The sequence below is a fragment of the Homalodisca vitripennis genome, chromosome 3 (genome assembly GCF_021130785.1).
Source record: "Homalodisca vitripennis isolate AUS2020 chromosome 3, UT_GWSS_2.1, whole genome shotgun sequence".
Classification (NCBI taxonomy): Eukaryota; Metazoa; Arthropoda; class Insecta; order Hemiptera; family Cicadellidae; genus Homalodisca; species Homalodisca vitripennis.
Genome location: NC_060209.1, coordinates 14,919,408 through 14,941,336, shown reverse-complemented (window position 1 = coordinate 14,941,336; position 21,929 = coordinate 14,919,408). Strand labels below are relative to the sequence as shown.

At 33.9% G+C, this 21,929-nt stretch overlaps 1 protein-coding gene across 1 annotated transcript in view; it reads left to right on the top strand.

Annotated features, from left to right (window-relative positions):
* Positions 1–21,929, top strand: part of LOC124358088 (homeobox protein goosecoid) — a 62,420-nt gene that overhangs the window by 16,564 nt on the left and 23,927 nt on the right. The window contains exon 3 of the mRNA XM_046810382.1: positions 2,241–2,470. Coding sequence (XP_046666338.1) covers positions 2,241–2,470 — 230 coding nt within the window. The remainder of the gene's footprint in view (positions 1–2,240; positions 2,471–21,929) is intronic.

The following is a 21,929-nucleotide window of genomic DNA, read 5'->3' as shown; positions in this document are numbered from 1 at the left end:
ACCCCCCCCCTCCACCTCTCGTAGCCCGAGCTTAGACATTCTATCGGTCTTATTCCAAGATTTGTGTTTGTTGATATTAAGAGAGAAACATAATGAGGTTCAAATCTACTTTTAAACGGAAAAAATTTCGGGTTGTGTTCGTTTAGTGTCCCCATTACTCAAGTTGGTTGTTCATACACAATATTTTCGTAGCTGCCAATTATCCAAATCGTCTAAAATTTGTACCAATATATACTAATGATTTAACTTCAATTACTTTAAAACATGAATTGTGAATTACATAGGATAATATGCAGTTATATTGCAAACGAGATGATTTGTGTTTTATTATGTAGTTATAACATTTATTTTAAATATTACATATGTATATATTAATTTATATATTATTTTCATAAATTATTATAATATTATCTGTATTGAATTTTTCATAATTGTACACTATTCCGCAATCGACAAATTATATTAAGCTAAAAAAACCAAATCTACACATAGACACAGTCTAATACGTTACATTGCATACATTCACTCCTGGAAAAAGTCACACTACCACAGATCCATCATCATTAAAAAATCCTATAACATTTTTGCTTTCTCTAAAAGTAACAACTTATGGGATGATAGACTTTGAATAAGGAATCTTTTAGATAATTTCTAACAACGATTATCTAAGATAGTCTATTTGATAAGCTTAGATAACATTCAAATTGTTCCTAGTCTGCAAGTTGTTCTTGAAGTCTATGAGCCTTTCCTTGTGTTTATACTAGGAGATAGACTTTCACACTGAATAAAGAATAGATTGTGATATCTACTTAAAGCCCAATTGGTATAACAGCTTATTAGGGATTTTTGTTTTACAGTAGATTGAAAAATATCCAACGAAATATATTTAATTTCCAGCAGAATTTGTAGTAATGCAATGTAAAATATATGTTGCCTTGTAGTACTTACTATAATAAATACGTTTATAACACTATACCATTTTGAAATGTTTCATTTTTTATTTAGTCCACGTTTTCACAATTTGTTTATAACTTTCAGAAAAAAATAACTTTTATACGTTTACGAATGTCTAGTAGAGGGATTCTGGCTTAGTTAGTCCTCTTCGGATTGCATAGTTAAATGTAATGTATTATAAATGTGAACTTTTGTCCAGAGATTTGCTTGTAGAAATGAATAATGTATGTATTCGATTATTCATTATTACAGAAAAAACGATTACGATTGCATTTCAGATATCACCATGAAAGATCGTATGTGAAAGCTTATGGTCGAAGAACTGATTGAATGGTTACCAACTAAACTTAAATTACACAGATTGTTTTATAGATGTAAGCTGAATGGAAAACATACATAAGAAAAATAATACTGTTTGTTGCTCGAATTTAATGTAACAAAGTAGCACAAAAAGTTAATTTTTATCATTTAATACTTATACCACACTAAAAAAGAGAGAGTTCAAATTTTAATGGCAATATTTCAAAACAAATTACGGTTACTGTCATGAAAAAGTTAGTTAGATACATTTAACTGTTATATTACATTAAGGAAAAGAAAATGTAAAGTTTCATAATAACCTGAAATACCACTCTGTATTTAAAAATGAAACAAAAAAGTAAAAAATGAAAATCTTATATAATAAACACAAAGAAGTACATTCACTGTTAATTTCCAATAGTAAATAGTAGTCTATATAGAAGAATCTCCCAGGCCTAGACTGATTGGAGGACAAAGTCTAAACTTATTTTTACGGCTAGCAGAGTAATAATGCCAGGCCTTATTTAGGCTATGCTATTGCCACCTTCCAAAATTTGGTCTTTGAAGTATATTTCCATGTAAGAAGAACTAGTTTCTTACTGTACAATTAAGTAAAAAGTATTTTAAAATAGTCTTATTTTACCAGGCGAAGTTAGGGCTAAGAAGCCCTCTCTGACACAACCTGTGGATCAACGGATTAAAAGTGACTTCAGAACCACCACCAATGGTGGGGCTGGCGGACTGCCTGCAAGGACAGGATCGCTCAGCGGTCACCCATCCAAGCAGCAGTCACTCTCGACGTTGCTTGATTCGGTTATCTTGCGATAACCGCTGTACAATGTGTGTCTACAATGGTTGTAGACCGCACTTAAAATGTAAAAAAGCTCGTTATTGACATTTAAAATTTTCGTATTTTCACGTGTTGTTTTTTCCTAGATTAAGTTACAATATAATCAACATTTGACAAGGAGCCGCTTCTGTTGCAGCTGTAGCGTACCCCAGCCTGTACCCCGGGTACATGACGCAGGCTGCCGTGGCCATGGCGGTGTCCCACCACAGCGCCCCGCCTCCCAAGCGCAAGCGACGGCACCGCACCATCTTCACGGAGGAACAGCTGGAGCAGCTGGAGGCGACCTTCGACAAAACACACTACCCCGACGTCGTGCTCAGGGAGCAGTTGGCCCTCAAAGTCGACCTCAAGGAGGAGAGAGTGGAGGTCAGTAAAAACCGAGGATTCGTTTTTAGGGTTAAATGCAAATTTGATGGTTTCGAAAATAATATCTATGTCTAGTATACAGTGTATCCACAAAGTCATGTCACGCTGTAAAAAATGTTTACTTACTAAAGTATACACAGTATAAGAATGAGATTAACATGGATTAAAGGGTACTTCAAACAGTTTTACGTCAGTATCTCTAAGCTTAACATGAGCACCGTGAATCACTCTGTAACATATTGATCTCCTCCTATATTTTGATCAGAACCTCTGGGGTAACTGATTCAATCGCAGTTGTGATTCGTTGCTTTAAGTGTTCAATATATGGAAGTGTTGACGGTTACATTTGCAGACAAGTGAAATGTAGCTTCAACACTAAATAAAGTTCGGTTTATGAACTGTTGATCCAGTTCATTTTCATACAGAATAATAACAGCAAAGTCACACCTTTTTAATTTGTCATCTGCCTTCAAAGCATAAAATATTATTGAGGTTATTAGTCATCAAGTTTGTCTTTTTTTCAAAACTTTGTGAACTGTATGCTTATGGACATTCAACTCACGCCCACGTTATCGCTCAGACTTTTTTGGACTTCTTATAAAACGATTTTGAATGTTTTCGACAGTTTGATCTCCTACCTGTCAATGTTTTGTCCTATAAGCTACCTGTTTCCACGTATTATCCCATCAATAAATTCTGCGTCTTTCAGAGTGATTTTCATGTAATACTCGATGATACTCACGCTGCACTGAATCACAGTATCCTCACAGTACCTTCCCCACCTGACGAAGAGGATAGACTCTAATCCTCGAAATGTTGTGTTATAACTTGTATAACCTATAACGATAGCAAATGTCTGAAATCCTGTTATTCTGTCAAACATAATTGTAGCTAAAAGAACGTCGGATCTACGTTATTTTAGTTTTGATTCTATTACGAACATTGATGTTATGGTACAATATGCATAATAACACTAAGTGTGGTGTTTAAAAAAAATCCAAAATCGTACTTAATAATTTCTTGTTATGTTTGAACCCTTTTCTTTCCATCCTTTCGTTTAATTTTGTACGTACTAATACCTCCCCCACCTGATGAAGAGGATAGTTTCCAATCCTCGAAACGTTCTGTTATACCTTTGTTAACGTGTAACGATGGCAAGTGTACAAAATCCTGTGTCTGTCAAACCTTTTAAACAAACAATAAAGTTTGTTATTTGTGATTCGATAAACAATTTAAATGTTTAAGTTGAAATTTATTACATTACAAGTAGCAATAATCTGAGCACGACTGAACCACCCGTAAAATGGCGCATGTAACGGAAAACATATTGGAAGCAAGAAGCAGGGGCTGACAAAATTACTTCGCCCGGCGGAGCAGAGATGTACCTCGGGTAAGTTGCCATTTTTGCCGGGAATATTGAAATTGGCAGAGTCAGCCTTGTTGCTGCGCTACGCATCAGCAAACAAACAGGGTAATATCGCCGCCAAATTGACTAGCGCTTAGCCGAGCTGTGATTTATTCACAAGAACCGACAAACAACCCTGCCCCCCCCCTCCTCCTCTGCGCCATTGTTCATATTTTATTCCGATTGCTGCCACTTTGATCCTCCAACGGCACAGCGTCTTGGAGAACAATCCCGCCCGCGCGCTCTGCAAGTTTTATTTGTTCTCCCAGCGCGATTGCAGCTCCCGCTACAGACAATCATGTCGCCTTTGTTTGTTGTTTTCCAGAATAAAAGTAAACCTCGGAGTTTATCAGACAAAAGCAGGCTGATGTTATTCCACCGGCGAATTCATTCCTATAACTGTTTCGTAAATTGAAGTTTAAGTAAATAATATATCTCGCATGCCCATACTGACTTTTGGCACGCAAACAACCTGACCCCTACGGTTGGTTCCGGAATTTCCCGATTGTGCTTGACCTTTTTTGATGTAGCTAACTTTAGCATTTTTTTGCCTCGGCTGTAGTCTGAATATTTTTTTAAAAACCTCGGGTCAAATACCGCCGACTGTAGTAAAATTTCCGAAATGCTAAGTAGTGTTTTACGAAACATTTATAAAAAATACGAGGTTCAGTCTTACCTCAATATTTTTAATTAATACCTTGTTAACAATATACTTCCGAAATATGCCTTGTTAATAAGAGGTAAAACATCTTCAACAAAATTCCCATTTTAAATAAAACCCAATTTCCATTTCAATAAAACCCAACTTTTTCAACTACGTAGTCGATAAATATTATGGTTAACCTAGGGTGACCAAAACGGTCCAGTGGTAAAAATCTCCAGACTTTACTCCCACGCGTCATCGACTACCTGACCAATCGTTCTCAGGATAGAAAAACACACACTGTTCTCTAAGTTTATGATAGGGTCACATTGTCTGTTGTAATAATAGTAGTTTATACATTTAACGTGAAAATTTGTATGGGTTTTCCAAACAGTCTAATTTTAAATACTTATCATAAATAGTATTATATTAATAAAACTAGCAGTTATCCACGGCTTCGCGCGCAATTTCGTAGGTATTATATGTATCGAGATAATTATATTTCCAATCAAGAAAACATGTTAAAAAGTGTATATTTTTGGTCACTTTAATTTACTCCGGTCGTAGTACATTTTGCTCCAAAGCTGATTTTGCCTCTTTCCCGATCTAGAATATATATATATATATATATATATATATATATATATATATATATATATATATATATATATATATATAAGGTGATTCATGAAGTTCTCCCCCCCACTTCTACAGCACATTTTACTAGTAAAAATAATGAAAAAATGTTATATAAACATAGGTCTGAAAACGCTTCGTTAGCGAGTTACAGCTAGCGAAAGATTTCGCCTGAATTCCTGGGTAAAGAGTAAAATAAAGCCATACTGAACTTTTGGAAAGGTTAATTAAGTAAGAAATATCGTGGATTCTTATGTATTTTTACCTGATAAAGCTAATAAAATAGGTTTCAGAACTGTACCTGTAGTAGTTTTTGAGGGATTCAGGGTTAAATGCAAAAAATTGGGGCACGAAACAATGTTTTTTTTTTAAGTTTGATGTACAATAACTTTGTTAAATTGGTAATAAATACATAAAATCAACAAACATTAATTGTAGAGAATTTAATTCTGAGAAAATTGATATAATGAAAGTATAAAATAAAACAGAAATAAGTACCAAAAAATCGATTTTATTCAGTATAATACATTACTAGCTGTAAAGAAATACCGTACGGTATTTAGTTAAAATAAAACAAAAACAAAATTTATTTTACCTTATATGTATACTGCTACCAGTCATCCGCTCCTTTCCACGCAATTTATTAAGAGTTGCACGTGTATGACCACTACTGGTTCGAGTGAATTATATTTCCGACGCCAATGTTGAATTTGCCTTGATGCCGCAGTCAATGTCAAACACTTTATAATTATGGCCATGTTGTTGCCACTGTTAAGAAAATACGTCCAAAAGTTGTTGGATTTGTGGCCTTTGTAATTTTTTATATATGTGTGTTATTATAGCTTACTAATAATGTAATTAATCAATGCAATGAATTAATTCCAATCGTCTCACATAACCTTTTAGTATAATTCTAAAAATTTGAGTTCAAATCAATTATATTTTTTAAACAGAAAAATTCTAACAATAATTCCTTAAATATTATGCCACATTAAAGATAATGGCCTCAAATAATACTTTTATCCATCAAAATACATGTTAATAATATAAATCCCTTTTATTTTTAGATTTATACGTCAAAATAAATTCTATTTTGAGTGTTTTTATTTGTATTGCAAGGAATACATGTGTCTACTGTAATTTATAATGTTCGTGTTTTTAATAATGTTCAAAAAATGTTTTAGCAAGGTTTGTAAGAATATTTAATACTGTATTCCTTTTTGCTTTATTGTCCTCCTTTTTCATTCCTCTTAGTAATTTGCGTCTGGTCGCCCTGGTCACAGGGCACTTCTACAGATCTTTCAGATGTCGCAAAAGCCCACTTCATTAGTTATATGGCCCTTACTAATTTTATCACACAAGATCCCGTTCTTAGAAATGGTATCCGATGGCTGCAAAACCCTTGACCTATCTACAATTCCCGAATCTTGGAGAACCACACGGCCGCTGCTAGAGGCACCACACAGGCTCTGCTCCTCCGCCAATATTGGGCTGTAAGCCGGCAGCTGTTGAGTTAATATTGTCCGCGGGCGGTGAGCCATGGAGGCCCGTGTTTGCGGACACCCTGCCGCACCCCCCAGCGTGCCGGGCACCCTCTACAGTCGGTCAAGCAGTACCGTTCTGAGATGTGGTTGACCAGAAGACTCTTTTGAGATCACCTCCGTAAAGATTGTGCGGTCAAGAGTACCGAAGAATTGTGAGCAGAAAGTGGTGGCCAGGATTTGGAAAATATGCAGTTGTTGCAGTTTGCCTCCATGATCAAATGATGTTATTACATTTTTAAAAAAATAGAGGCCTATCCCTTTTAAAGCCTTATTCTGCCCGTCCTCATGGGCCACTGGCTTGTGCGATGATCTTGTCAAACAGAATAAGGTGGATTGTCGATACAGTACAAGGTCGATGGTACTGATAAAAAGTGCTACGGTCACAGACAGAGGTTGAGGGACTAATCCTTACATCAAGTTTTGCGTGTATAGGAGCATTCTTGGTTCAAATGAATTATATTTCCGATGCCACAGCTGATTTTGCCTTGTTACCCCGATCAAGAAATATATATGCATAGGTCTCAAAAACCTACTTCGTTCAAAAAACCCGTATTTTCAGCTCTTATGATCTATTTCCATTATAATATATTTCCAGTCCCATAGTCGAGTTTGACTCATTGCGATTCCGATAAAGGGAATATATTTTCATACTTAGGACAGAAGGCCTACTTTATTCAAAAAAATGTTCCGGATGTTTAAATGCACTTCTACTCTAATGTATTTACAGTGCCACAGTTCGGTTTTGACTCGATCAAGACTGTTTTGTATGTATCATGGGTGTGTGTAGATGTATATATTTAAATGTACAGATCGGTGTGTTTACGTAAACCTACTCCTGAAAAAACGTTGACTTCCGGTCTAAGATATGTCTAGTGTCATAGTAGACTTTACCCCGTTGTCTTGATAAATAGAATATCTATATATATATATATATATATATATATATATATATATATATATATATATATATATATATATACATACACATAGATGTACACTCTGAGAGCAGTACTTCTCCCAAAAAGCGTTTACTTCAGGCCGTTAAAATTAACTTCCGGTGTAATGTATGTTGATTTTGCTTTTTTGTCACGATTAAGAAAATATACATGCATGCTTAGTACTGAATAGTCTACAACGGTAAAAAAACATCTAATCCCGGGATAAAGTAGAAATCCTTAGGAAGTTTAGTTTAGTGCAGCATATCAGTAATAATTTATGATAGGTTTTGAATCGTAAAAGTCTTGATTTTTGGCCCACAGTCTGGGAAAGAATAGCTCGTTGAAAGATTGTTAGTGTTAAAATGTTACATCACAATGTTAGGGAAACCAACCAGTCTTGAGTATCTAGGCATTCTTCCACATAAACATTCACAGTTGTCCTCATTAAGGTCAAATAACAGGTTTAATAGTATAAAAAGCTTTTAATCAAGTATTTCCAATTCATTAGATGTTTTCATCTTCACTGTTGGCTCAACCTGGAATTAAAGTTATAGGGTATCTTTGTCTTTGTTATCCGCATTACACTACTGATCAAGTACTTGCATTATAACATTAAAATGTAAACAGATGTTTTATTCTCTTTGGCATACTTTCAGCTGGGACATAAAAAAGTATCAACAGCTGTTTAGTGTCAGTTAAATGTGGATTATAAAACATACGGGTAAATATTATTATTACAATAGTGTTTAAATTAGTTAAACGCATGGGTGTGCTACAATAAAACAATGTTTAGACAAAACAGTTGATAATTAATCTTTTAATTGATTAATGTTCTATAAATTTAGAGACCAAGATGGGATTTTTCGCTACCTTAGAGTCTAATGTGGGTAGACTGAAGAGATTTTCGAAATCAGAATAGGCCTATAATGATCCCAGGTATCCAAAAATGTCCATGTAAAATTTCAGTATAATCGATGGAATAGTTTACGCGTGAAACCAAAACTAAAAAAAACAAGACATGCATTTATAGTATTGATAGATTATATTTTACTTTAATAAAATGGAACCCTTCATTACTTAACCCTTTTTATCACGATACTCCGCGTAGATAGAATTTTTGATCATTCGCAGTAGGCTCAGTCCCTCGAATTACCGAGACTACTGTATTAGCATTTTGTGCAAATGTGCGCCCATATTTTGGTATGAACACGTCAGTCTGTCAGTAGCAATTGACATATATTTCAGGTGTTTTAGCAAAATTTAACAAGAAATGAAAATTACCATGTCATTGTGTCTATTTAAAATCATTATGTCCTGCAAGCCCCAAATTTTCAAAATTTTAGGGTGTAATATTTTGATTAACGCATTGTTGGACTCCTTAAACTCAATACTACACAAGTAAAAAACAAAGGCGAATGCCTAAGAAGTTACTGGCTGCCTTCATATTTTGCTAGAGAGGATACGTACTGACCTGTATCCGTACCTACCAGGACGAAAGGACGTGCTCAAGATGTGTGGAAAGGACAACAAGGGTCCTGTTTGCCTGAAGTCGCGGACGACCGACTTTGGAGAGATCGGTCAACCCAGCCTCCTCCGTGTTTGTGGTCACGGCGGGCGCGTGTGTGTTTTATGGGTTTGCTTTTGCTAGTAAAGAGCGTCAACACTGCCAGAGTCAACAGAGATTTAAAGCTTTGACATCCGACGCTATAGGCTACTGCTCGGGACCGCGTACTCGCAGAAAGGCATTCTAATAAAATTATCTTCGTATTCAAAACCATTTTAAATTGAGTTATTCAAAGAATTTCTACGCGATAGTTTTATTTAATAAAATTGAGAGCTGCTCGAGCATTAGGTTTATCTTAGTTACGCAATCGACAGGTGACATTCCTTTTAAATCCTAGTTCCGAAGTAGGGATGACTGTCGACAAAGGTAATGGGCTGCTAGTAATAATTACAATGCTGTCTGTATGCGAATGTTCCCCTACTTCTTAAGTTCAGCATCTGAAATCTAATGCTGTCGCAGACTTGACTCCTGAATTCGGCAGTCACGTTCGTCTGAAGGGATCCAAAAGTAGTCAGTGACACCTAGACTACAAAATGTAGTGTAATATAGATGAAGTGGTGTTCTCATTGTCTCATCAGGTACACTATTGAGTCCACTACGATATTGACTTACACGATCACAAAGCACGATGGAGCAACAGAGTCTTCTACACATAACGCAGCTATGTCTAGAACCCTTCCCTTCCCACCACAGCTGCGTTTTCTGTTGAGTAATTAAACATTGAGGATAAAAGACGGGTGATTGGAATTTTGTACTGTGACGATGTAAAACACAGTAATGAGGCGATGCGAGTTTTATAAATTTTTCAATAATTACTCTACTGAAATATTTAAAAAATACGAGTAAAAAGATCTGATAAACAAACATGTAAAAAAGTTACGCATTATATGTAAAAGCCTTTTACGATATATTGATATAAAACGATTTTATTACGGATACGACTAAAATACTCCTACCTAATCTAACGTACTACTTCTTTTCACTTCTTTTTCTTTCCTTTGATAAAGAAAACTTCTAGGTTAGTTTTCAGTGCAAAAACGCCGAAGGCGGAATTATAATGCGCAGTTATATTAAAACAAAACAATCTACTAATACCACATTTACGATATAATTTTAGAACATTAAAAACTAACTTATACTTTTAATGTATGTAAAAAACAGAAATCATGCATTGGAAAATTTAGTCGACAGAATGTCCAAACAGTTTTCTCACTACCCGAAAACGTTGATTGTTCCCTGATTCCTAGTATTAAAATCAGACCTTCGCACCGAAAAATGTTTCGGTAATGATCAGAATAAGTTTCATCCAAGCCTACTTTTGCTTATGAAAACCCTTTTTTAAACCTATTTTAAGGAACGTCCATACACTCTTAAGGTGTTATAAAGCACCGAGTTTCATCTATGCACCCAGGAACTCAGGATGAAGATACAGAAGAAGTGTTAGTTTTGTAGTAGCCAATATTCTACATTTGATTGTATCAAGTGTAAGAAAAATGACTTTTTCTATTTAATATAAATTACAAAAAGTAATTTGGATAATATTGACTACTTTTCTTGCTAATATCCTAATAGTTTTTAAATTTCCGAGGAAGTTTTAACAGAGCATCATGATTGATATTAATTTGAATAATATTAAATACTTTTCTTACTAATTTCCTAATAGTTTTAAGATTTACGAGAAAGTGCTTCACGATTGATAAAAAAAATGTTACAATTCGGCATAAAAATCTTGAAAATAACGGTGTGTAACGTGAATGAATGCATAGTTTGATGATACTCTTTACAGTGCTAATTCAAGACAAACTAGAGAAGTTAGTTAAACAGTAATCAGCGCGACACAGAGAGTAATCAGATGATCTATCGCGAGAGAGAACGATGCGCGGGCCACCCCTCTCTCGACCAATCACAGCAAGCGCAGTTCGCGCGCCCGCGGGGGTTGCGGGGTGGATGGCGCCGAGTTCTGTATCCAAGGCGGAATAACAATTCACACATATTTGCTTTCAATTGCAACACAATATTTTTTTATTGTTTATTTCCTGACAAATTATTTTCACAGCCGCGCAAGAGTCGGTGCCGGTTTTTTCGGAGCAGAAATTGACTTTTTAATTACAAATCGGGCAACGAATATAATTGCTTCCAGCCGGGTACGACTTATTAATTTCGCTTCGACATCGGACCGAGATGCATTTATTGGTTTTGATGTCGGCTCCGCGGTATTGCTCCTAGCACTCGGGGACCGGTGTTGTTTGTTTGCGTGTTTGTTATAGAATAAACTTGCTTACGGACAAATATCGCAGATATTGCTCGGCGAAAGTAATTACTGTTTTTATTACAGTCGGAACAACTCGGGCTTGGTTTCTGCGGAATTTTTGTCACATCGTTGAAACCTTAAAATGATTGGACACTCTCACATGGACGATGTATTTGTAGTTTTTATTTTTATTGGCAATAATTTGAGTTAACAATTCCTAAAACTTTACAATGTTCTAGATTGTATTAGATAAAGTAGCGCGGGTTCAAATCCCGAAATCCTGCCCGGATCAGTACACATTGTTTGTATCCCATCAGCAGCTATTTTCCTAGCGCAGGTCTGGATGGCTTTGGCGATTGGGAAAAACACGAAAGCTAAAGCGAGACTAAGATAACTTCTTCTAAAAAAACAGGCATTAAACGCCAATTCCAACTATGATAGGCACTTACCATATCGTCACTATCACACATAGTGCAGTGAGAAATAATATGGACTTGATATAGGTTAGAAGGTAATCATCTCCAAACTAAAGTCCATTCCAAATCCCAGCGGGTGCTCTGGTTAAATTGTTCTTTTCTTATAAATTAAAAGGGACTATCAATACTATCTATTAAGATTTCACAAAATATAGAATTGAGTACAATAACAATTTACTCAAACAGGATTGTTATATTTAAATTAGTCTAAAATGACGCTCTTCATTGGAGGGTTCCACCAAATTAGCGTTTATCGAAGGAACAATTCTACTGGAATTTCTGCGAAATATTTGCGCAAAAAACTAATAAATCAGTAAAGAAATTGAAAAACTGCAGAACCAAGCGACCATTTTGTAAAATTGTTAATGAAAATTCACGAGTGATCAGTAAAATACAAGTTAGCTTGAGAATCTTTGAAGTTTCACCATCCAACCTCAGGGCTTCCATCCAATGCAGTTTAAAATCAAATCAAATATTTTATTTTGCCAGAACACAAACAAATGTATAATATACAATCAATAATTCTATGGTTTATACGGGTTAGCTTCTAATTAAGGGTTTATGGTAAGGTTTATAGGGCTTCTTTCTATCGCATGGATAGAAACATCCCTGGATAGCTGTCAGAGAAGTCTTCCAAAAAGCACGATGTGAACCCACAGCTGTTATTCTAATGCCTTACTGACCCTCATCAATGATACTTTGACCATTAACCATTTTTATTTTTAACAATTAATTTATAATTTGGTCTTCTATATCTTACCAATACGGATGTCCTAATTCTGTTTTCAACCATGTAATCTGTGGGTTAATTGTTTGTATTTGTTGTCTGGAGGTTTTCATACAATTACATTTACATATTGCAATAATATTAAATTATAACTGTGCTGCTTACTATCCTAATGTGAAAATTTAGGTTTGGTGTTTTAGTGTGTGAGGTTAGTAAATATAAATGCCATTACAGATGAAAGTAATAGATTTTAAAACTTGTTTAAACATTATATACAGCAATGATTTATTATTGTTAGCATTTATGTGTGTGTAAGACACAGGTTTTAAACTAATAACATTACTTGTCACTAGGCCATCAATGATTACTTGATTACTTGACCCGTGCTATAATTCACAAATAACAAAACGTATACTTGTTATTTGTAATTTATGAAATTCAGCTCTAACCAATTTTATTGTTTTATAAAACCTTTTTTCTGTTGTTTTAAAATATTATCCATATTTATTTATTTGGTTGATCCATACACGGCACTTCAGAAGGAACTATGAGAATGAACAAGTGAAGTATAGTGTTTTCAAAGTTTTGAGATCACAGTAATAATTTATTCTCGTTAGTGCATAGAATTGATTTTAATGAAGAGTTTATAAGTTCGTCCCAATTTAGAGTATGATTTATTGTTAATGTGGTTGTATATGTGGTTTAGATAATTATCAATAATTATTATGATTTCACCAAATTAATAAATACTTTAATCAATATCTTTAAAGTGACAATTGCGTGTATCATTATTGAAATTAAATACCTCTTTGTTATTATATTATGATTTATATGTATATTTATATGTATTATTTATATATTTACTATGACTATGATTTATATATTTATATAGAGAAAATCGATTCAACTCAAAATTCTTTATTCATTTTTATGTACATGCGTATACAATGAGTAGCATATAAGTCACTAAAAATAATTACAATTGACATTAATATTTTCAATATTTACAACCTCAATTCATACAATGCAAATTTAAAATCAAAACAGGTAGAGAGCTTCTTCAGTAGAGTAAAGTGCTTGTTGAGTAAGTAATCTTTGAGCATTTCTTTTTGGACTCATTCCATTTTAAGTTTTTATATTTTTTGGTAAATATTTTAAAAACTATTCCCCATATCTGTGTTTTTTTTTTAACTTTTGCCTATGAGCCGGGATAACCTCATATTTTGCTCTAGTGTTGTAAGGGTGTCTTAAAATGTAAGATACATTTTTTGTTTTCGCTGTAAGGATGGATTAAAAATGTATTGACTATAAACAGTAAAAAGTTTTAAATATTTGAAGTGTTCTTTAGACGAATCGTGTTTTAGCCTTAGCATTGTCCGCATTGCTTTTTTTCTGTTGTTTTAAAATATTATCCATGTTTCTTTGTCTGGTTGATCCATACACGGCAATTCAGAAGGAACCATGAGAATGAGCAAGTGAAGTATAGTGTTTTAAAAGTTTTTAGGTCACATTAATAATTCATTCTCGTTAGTGCATAGACACCGGAATTTATTTTAATAAAGAGTTTATAAATATGTTCGTCCCAATTTAGATTATGATTTATTGTTAACCCTTGAAAATTTGTGCTGTCTTTCTTTTCAATATGGGATGAATCACAAAAAATTGTTGGTGATAGTTTAACATTTTGTTTTGGGGTGTTTTCAATGTTAAAGAGTTTGTCTTTTTTGAATTTAATATTGAATGTGTTTTATTTTCGAATAATTTCCAATATTTTCCAATTTGATAATTGTAAAAAGTTATATGATATGAATGCGACTAACTCTGGAGTAAAAGATTAACAGTTCGTTTACCTGTACATAGTACCTGAATTAAAATTACTAAAACGTATTTTTACAAAAACTGTTATAACTATAACTCGATGACAATCCATACGTAAAAGCCTACTCTGTGAGTCGTGCTTTACAACATTAAGTATTATATTATCGCTCTGTAGTAATTTTATATACTGAAAAGTTACGAAGTTAATTTTGCATTTTACACTTAACCTAGACTATCTGCTTGTAACGCATAATGTCATTAGAAGATATAATCATAGTGTTAATCAAGCCTAATTAGTAGAGTAATGCAATTTAATAGTTTAATAGCATGGTTTAATAACCATAAATGAAATATGAGTAAGCTGTTCGGATTGCAATCTCATTATCATCATAACCTACTAAAATCATGCTTGATGTTATATTAAATTAGATGGTTCCAACGCACAATATTGTGTTCTGATAGGGTAAGCGTAACAAATTATTGTCGAGCCAATTCACCCATTCCGAGAGCCACGAGGAAACTTCAGGCCAGGGAGCGGCGATGAGCAGATGTTGAACGAATGCAAAAAAGTATTTAATTTTTGTTTCAATTAATTATACAACAGTGTAAGGTGAAGAGGGGGGGGGGTTTGGGAAGAGGGAAACGGGGAGGCTCAGCAATTAGCATCTCAGACGATGAACACCTTCGTTTAACCCTAAACAATTTTTTTTGGCGAGTTCTTGATTTTTTCACATCAATTGGTCTGATAAAACAAAGTTGGCTGCTTCAGCGCTGATTGAAAAAACACCCTAAACGAGAGTGTCTTTATTCTTTATTGGTGCACAAGTTTCTAGCTTTCAGTTCTATATTTTTTGCAAAAGTTCTGCTTAAATTATCTTGGGTTTTGTGAGTGTGAATTAACAATATACGAGTACATTAAGTTAGATTTAATTTGGAAAGAGTGCTGTTTGAGTGAAATTTTATAAACACAAAGTATAACAGTTCTTGAAACGAGAGTGTCTTTATTCTTTATTGGTGCACAAGTTTCTAGCTTTCAGTTCTCTATTTTTTCTTGGGTTTTGTGATTGTGAATTAACACTATAAATTATATTGAAGGAGGAGCTCTTCTTTTTGGAACAACTATTTTCTATTATTTGATGAAAGAAAAATCGCAATCATCCAATAATTTTATTTTTTCACACGAGCCTTTCGACATCAACGATGCCATCGTCAGGTGTGAATCAACAATTTGAAATAGTATACATATTACACAATTAAAAAAAAATTAAAACAATTATCAGCTGAATACAACCTAATACAAGATTTGATTGATTAAAAGTAAAATAAAATAAATATATTAATATTATATAATAAATGTATAAAAGTTTGGGTAAAAAAGAATTTGATTTTATTTTAAAGGAAGGGTGAATTTTATCTATAAATTATGCTAGATTTAATTTAGAAATAGCGTTGTTGGAAATATATAAGTAAAAACACAAGGTATAATAGTGATTATTCTTTAAAACATTAAATTAAATTAAATTTATTATATTTGGTAATTTTGTACCAGATTATTTTAGTTGTGATGGATTGTAATTACATTCGGAAAATAAATATATTCTATTCTATTCTATTATATTAAACACGTACAAACTCACGTTATTACTTATTGTGCATAACAATTTTGTGAAAACGAATAAAACTCTTATTTGAAACTGAACAAATACCTCGGAATAAAACAAAATTTATCTAAGAAAATGTACATGCAGACAAACGAATACATAGCAATACGCAGAGGGTAAACTTTGCGAGGGCGTATCTCGGGGATGTCTAATGGTCGGGGGTGGGGAAGGGGGTTGGGGAAAACATGGGGAATGTAAAGAAGCTGATATTTTATCAGAATACAGAGCTTGCCGGAGCGCGAGGAGACGACAAAGAAGTGTACGCCGTTACCCAGTAATAGTATCAAAGGATGAGAATGGCGACTGTCAGGAACGCTCTCTCAGTTCACGGTGTCTTTGACAACGCTTATTGTATTTCACCGTTGTACAGTAGAAGACTTTTATTAAAACGTTTCGAAATGATGTCTTTAGTCACTTTAGTGTTGCATAAAAATACATAAGTATTGCTTGGAATGTAATATTTGAAAGCACTTGCCATTAAATAGAGTTTTTAATACTTGCTACTTTATCAGAAACTGATATTCACAAGTTTCAGTATAATGTACGGTATATTTAACTACGCCAATGAAATAAGCCATGCAATCTTTGTCTGTAAAGGTGAACTAAGCGCGAATATGTTTTTCAGTATTAACGCAAAAAAAAAAAAACAAAAACAGAATGTATGAAAATATAGCCAACCGTAACAGAAGGATTAAGTAAATAGAACTTTAACTTAATTAATTAAATATAACATTAAAATAATTATGAACTAAAGTATTGGACTGTAAATAATAATCCAACTTAAGATTAATGTACAGGTATATAAATAATAATGGGAGTGCTGATGGCCGAGCGGTCTAAGTCGTTGGACTTTGGGTCTGAGTTAGAGATAGCGCAGGTTCAAATCCTGCCTGTGACCGTTGCACTTTTTATCAGTACAATCAACCTCGTACTGTATCGACTCTCCCCCTTATTCTGTTTGATAAGATCCTCGCACAGGCCAGTGGCCCATGAGGACGGACAGAATAAGGCTTAAAAGGGGATCGGCCTCTCCTCTTAAAAAAAATTATTGAAATGGTGTCGGTGGTAATCGGACCACGTGATCACGGCCCCCATTTTCGATTAATAAAGTGAAAATGTTTTATTTTACCAGGCGAAGTTAGGTCTGAGAAGCCCAATCTAACACTTAACCAGGGGACTAACGGTTTAAAAATGACTTCCAAAACACCAGCAACGGCCGGGCAGGCATGCTGCTTGCAAGGACTTTCGCTTAGCGATCACCCATCCAAGTAGCAGCCACGCTCGACGTTGCTTCATCCGGCCGTCTTACCGTTTTAGAATATTTTAAAACATATTCGTAATAATCAAAATTGAATTTGTATGGTCAGGAAGAGTTTAAACGGAAACAAGAAGTTCCATTCGATTCGAGAAGTGGTAGTGGTGGTACTGCAGACAGGAATAACACTATTGTTACATCACTTTTACTGCATAAAGCGCCAGTTACAAATTTGAATCATTAGTGTATTCAGGATATTATTTACACACTGCTATATAATTTAATTGAATTTATTTTTTGCATGTAGCCTACAAGTAAGATACTCAATATTGGGTTTCTTTGACATTGTAGTACGGAATATTTAGCTGTCAAGGCATTAAACCGTTACGTTTTGATGTAACTCTTTAGTTAGTTGATCCCATAGCTCTACATCTTGAATTACGGATATTAGTTAATATTCTAGTTCTGACTCAGCAGCAGTTACCGGCTAACAAAGGTACAGTTAATAATAATGTGTTTAATTACTAAACTTGATATTCTGGTCTCGTGCTTATCCGGCCATTACCAATACTGGTTAGTTAATTTTTATAGCCAGTTGATTAGGAATTCCAGAAAAAACCAAATATCGGAAAACCAATTGTACCAACTAAACTCACCGTATATTTCACATTTTAATCTCGCATATCCTGGTGTTCGGCATCCTTCCATAAAATAAACACTTTTAAGCATTTTAAATTACTTAGATTCTTAAATTGTAGGTAACCACGGAAATAAAGAACTTTATGAAATTATTCTTAACAAAACTAAAAAGAAATTACGAATTAGATGTGTTTAAGAGGAAAACTACGGAGAGTTCAGAAATGAAGGCATGCAGATGTCCACAATACTGCTTTTTGTGATAATATCCAAAAAGTAAACTGTTTAGATATAGCCTACCTTACCATGTGCAGCACCTGCAGCGTTTGTGGTCATCTTGGTCTACCTGCAAAACGTCCGTTCGTGTGAAAGAGGAGATTCTGACAAAATGATTCCTTTTGAGTTTAACATTTTGTACAGTTGTGTGGTTTAATTATTGAAAAAATTAAACATTACAACTGTTCAAATAAATGCCAAAACAATATAATAACACATTAAGAAACTACTTTATGAAATTATTAATTTATCAACCCTGCCAAAAAGGTATGGAAGGTAGAGAATATATATTCATGTATTAGTAGGCTTTCTATATTTAATTATGTAGTTTCTGTATTGTGAAATACTTTAATCCTACAAACGTAAATGTAATTTATTGTAACATTTCATATAATTTATGTTAAGATAAACACGTTTGGTGATATTCAGACAAATTGTACGTAATCAAAGAGATACTGCATTATAGAAGCCAATGGCGCAGTGTAGCGGGTACGGCAGTTATCGCGAGATAACCGAATCAAGCAACGTCGAACGTGGTTGCTGCTTGGATGGGTGACCGCTGAGCGATCCTGCCCGTCGGCCATTGGTGGTGGTTCGAAAGTCACCTTTGAGACGTCGGTCCCCAGGTTAAATGTTAGAGAGGGCTTCTTAGCCCTAACTTCGCCTGGTAAAATAAGACATTACCTTATTAAAAATTACTAAGGTTCATAAGAAATATCAGAATTGCAATTTTGAAATAACATTTATGAAGTAAAATATTTCATTGCTGCGCAACAAAAGTGGAAGGGGGAGGAGGGACAGATCTGCAGATCGCGCTCATTATAGCGTTGCTATGGCGACGTAATGCTCTCAAAGGATGAAGATTGAATTTTATTGTATTTTATTTAAGGTTTCATTTTAGACGGCGTATCGCGCTCTGGGAAAGCAGATTTGATTTCATTTGCTTTTCGCTTAGAGAAATAACAGCGAGGTGAAGCTCGCTCGATACAAAAATAACAGATGCGTATATTAAAGGTGATCACTGATACTGTGGCGTTTACAGGAATAGAAACGTTCTTGTCTTGGAGCTGAGAGCCAGTTTACGTTGTAGAGCATACATCCCCGACTTTTCTCGAAACCTATAGAGGAATTCGTCGTAGAAAGGAGGTCCAAATGGTATGGTAATAAATGGGCTAAAAATTTGAAACGATGGTTTATTTCTCACTTAATACTTTTCTTAGCTTGACACAAGTGTGATGATTAAGTACAATTTACCATCACCGTTAGATAAATAGGGGTCAGATTCCGTTATATGCCCCCAACGCTTAAACCTTTTTCAATGAACTTAGAACGTTATAAAACGATGTAGTTAAGTAACAGAACTAACATTATGCCCCCAACGCTAATTTTTCATTTACGGTTGATTATAATGAATTACAATTGGTTACTAGCTAAGAAAAAAGGGTACTTACGTATTATATCGACCACACCCCTACATTTCTCCAAACACAAAAATTCAACAAAAACAAACATTACCAAACAAAAACTAAACTCTTTAATGAAAAAAAACTCACAAAACTTGTTTTTATTCTTGATCACACTCCGCCACCCAAAAACTGAAGGTGCTGCCGAAGCCCGCGCTGTGTCAACGAAAGAAAAACACCCCTCGAGATAGTACCTATCAGTAAAATATCAAATTCTAGAGGGGCTGATCAGAAATATAAATTGAATTGTAATGGAAAGGCAATTATGTACCGTGCAAAAAACTTAAATAATCATGTGATGCCGCGCGGACTGTCGTAATCGGGATTTTCGAGAAAGATAAGATAACAGCGACAACAATACTGATCGCAATACCTGGAAATGCTTGTTGATTGATGGAGTGTTAGTTCTGTTACTTAACTACATCGTTTTATAACGTTCTAAGTTCATTGAAAAAAGTTTAAGCGATGGGGGCATTATAACGGAATCTGACCCAAATTGGTAAATTAAATACACAGAAAGTCGCCACATTCAGCCAAATAGTGAGTCTGCATATCTGACGTTAACTTAACATTCTGTTTACGTGACTGACGGTTGGTTTTGAGCACGCCAAGTTAAAAATATGATCTGAGAAAAATGATCATTTCGCATTCTTAACCCCTCCGATACCTCGCCATTACGACCTCCACTGACTCTAGTACGGCTGACGGTCGATTTATTTTTTATGAGAAATTCCTCTATACATTTCTAGAAAAATCAGGCTGTTTGTTTATAAAATGCAGATTCGGCTAGTAAACTATTCTAATCGTAATTTTGTCAAAAAACACTTTGGATATTAGAACTGAACATTTGGTACTAAATACAAAGTAAATAATAATGTAACTATGAACATGAGTTATAAATTTCAACTACAAGAAAAGTTTAATAAAAATGCGTTTTACTTTATTATTGCAGCCAAATAAAATCAACAGTAAATTACGACTCTCTAATGGTTCTCAGTTTTCTGTGGCGTTCCTTGAGCACAATACATTTCCAGTTTTTTTAAACTAATTCAGGTACATAATACTATATTGAAATTACATGTTTTATTAATCTTGTCGTCAATGGCTTAACCCCCCAAGATTTAGTTAACAAATCTGCTATTTTCTTTCTTTAAAGAGAACAACGAATAGTTGGAGTAAAGAAAAAGACCCAAAAGATAAATCATTGCTATATAACCTTCCTCCTATAAAAATTGCTATTGGCATATAAAAATCATATATATATATATATATATATTATATATAATATAATAATATACATATTATATATATATATATATATATATATATATATATATATATATATATATAGGGTGTACACCCTGTATAATGAATATTTTAGAATTTTTTTCAGTGCATAAAAACATGAATTATTGTTTTTTGTGTGCCTGTATAAAAGTTATCTGTAAATTGTGTTGTAAATATTTTTATTTTTAAAACAGTTTAAGCTACAACGCTTAAATTTGAAACATAAATTGTGCGAGCAACCTTAAATATTATAGTAAAACATTGTCACTGACAGTGCTATGTGCTGAAGAAATTAAATTAATAGTTAGAATCAATATGGAACACAAATTTTATGTGGTGTATGGTGATATTCATGCAGTTTCTAGAACGCTTACTCTTAAACTAAAAACGTGCTTAATGTTTTGGAAACTAGTAATCATTATTTATCAACTATTCCTTTTGAGACAGTGACAAGTAATTTTGCTTAAATGAAAACATTATTCATATAACATAAATCTCTCCAAGACTTCTTACCGTTGTTTTATTTCGTTAGTTAACAAAACTCATCCAAGATACTATTCGGATGGATGGTTTGTGTAAAATTTGAAAATCATGTCCAACAAAATGTATCGTGTAAATGCCTGCACGCTAACACATACACACATTCAAAAAATATACACACAGTTTACATGAAATCAGTTCACAATCGCAATGCATACAGGGTGATCATAAATATTTCTTCTTATAATTTTTAGAAAAATTTAACTTACGGGATGTTTACACGTCTAACCTACCTACTACTTTATTATGCACTAAACCTTTCGGATTTCGTATCCTGAAGGAACGCATTTACTACTTTTTAACATCAGCCTGTAATAAAAAGGCAGCTGTATTTTTTCC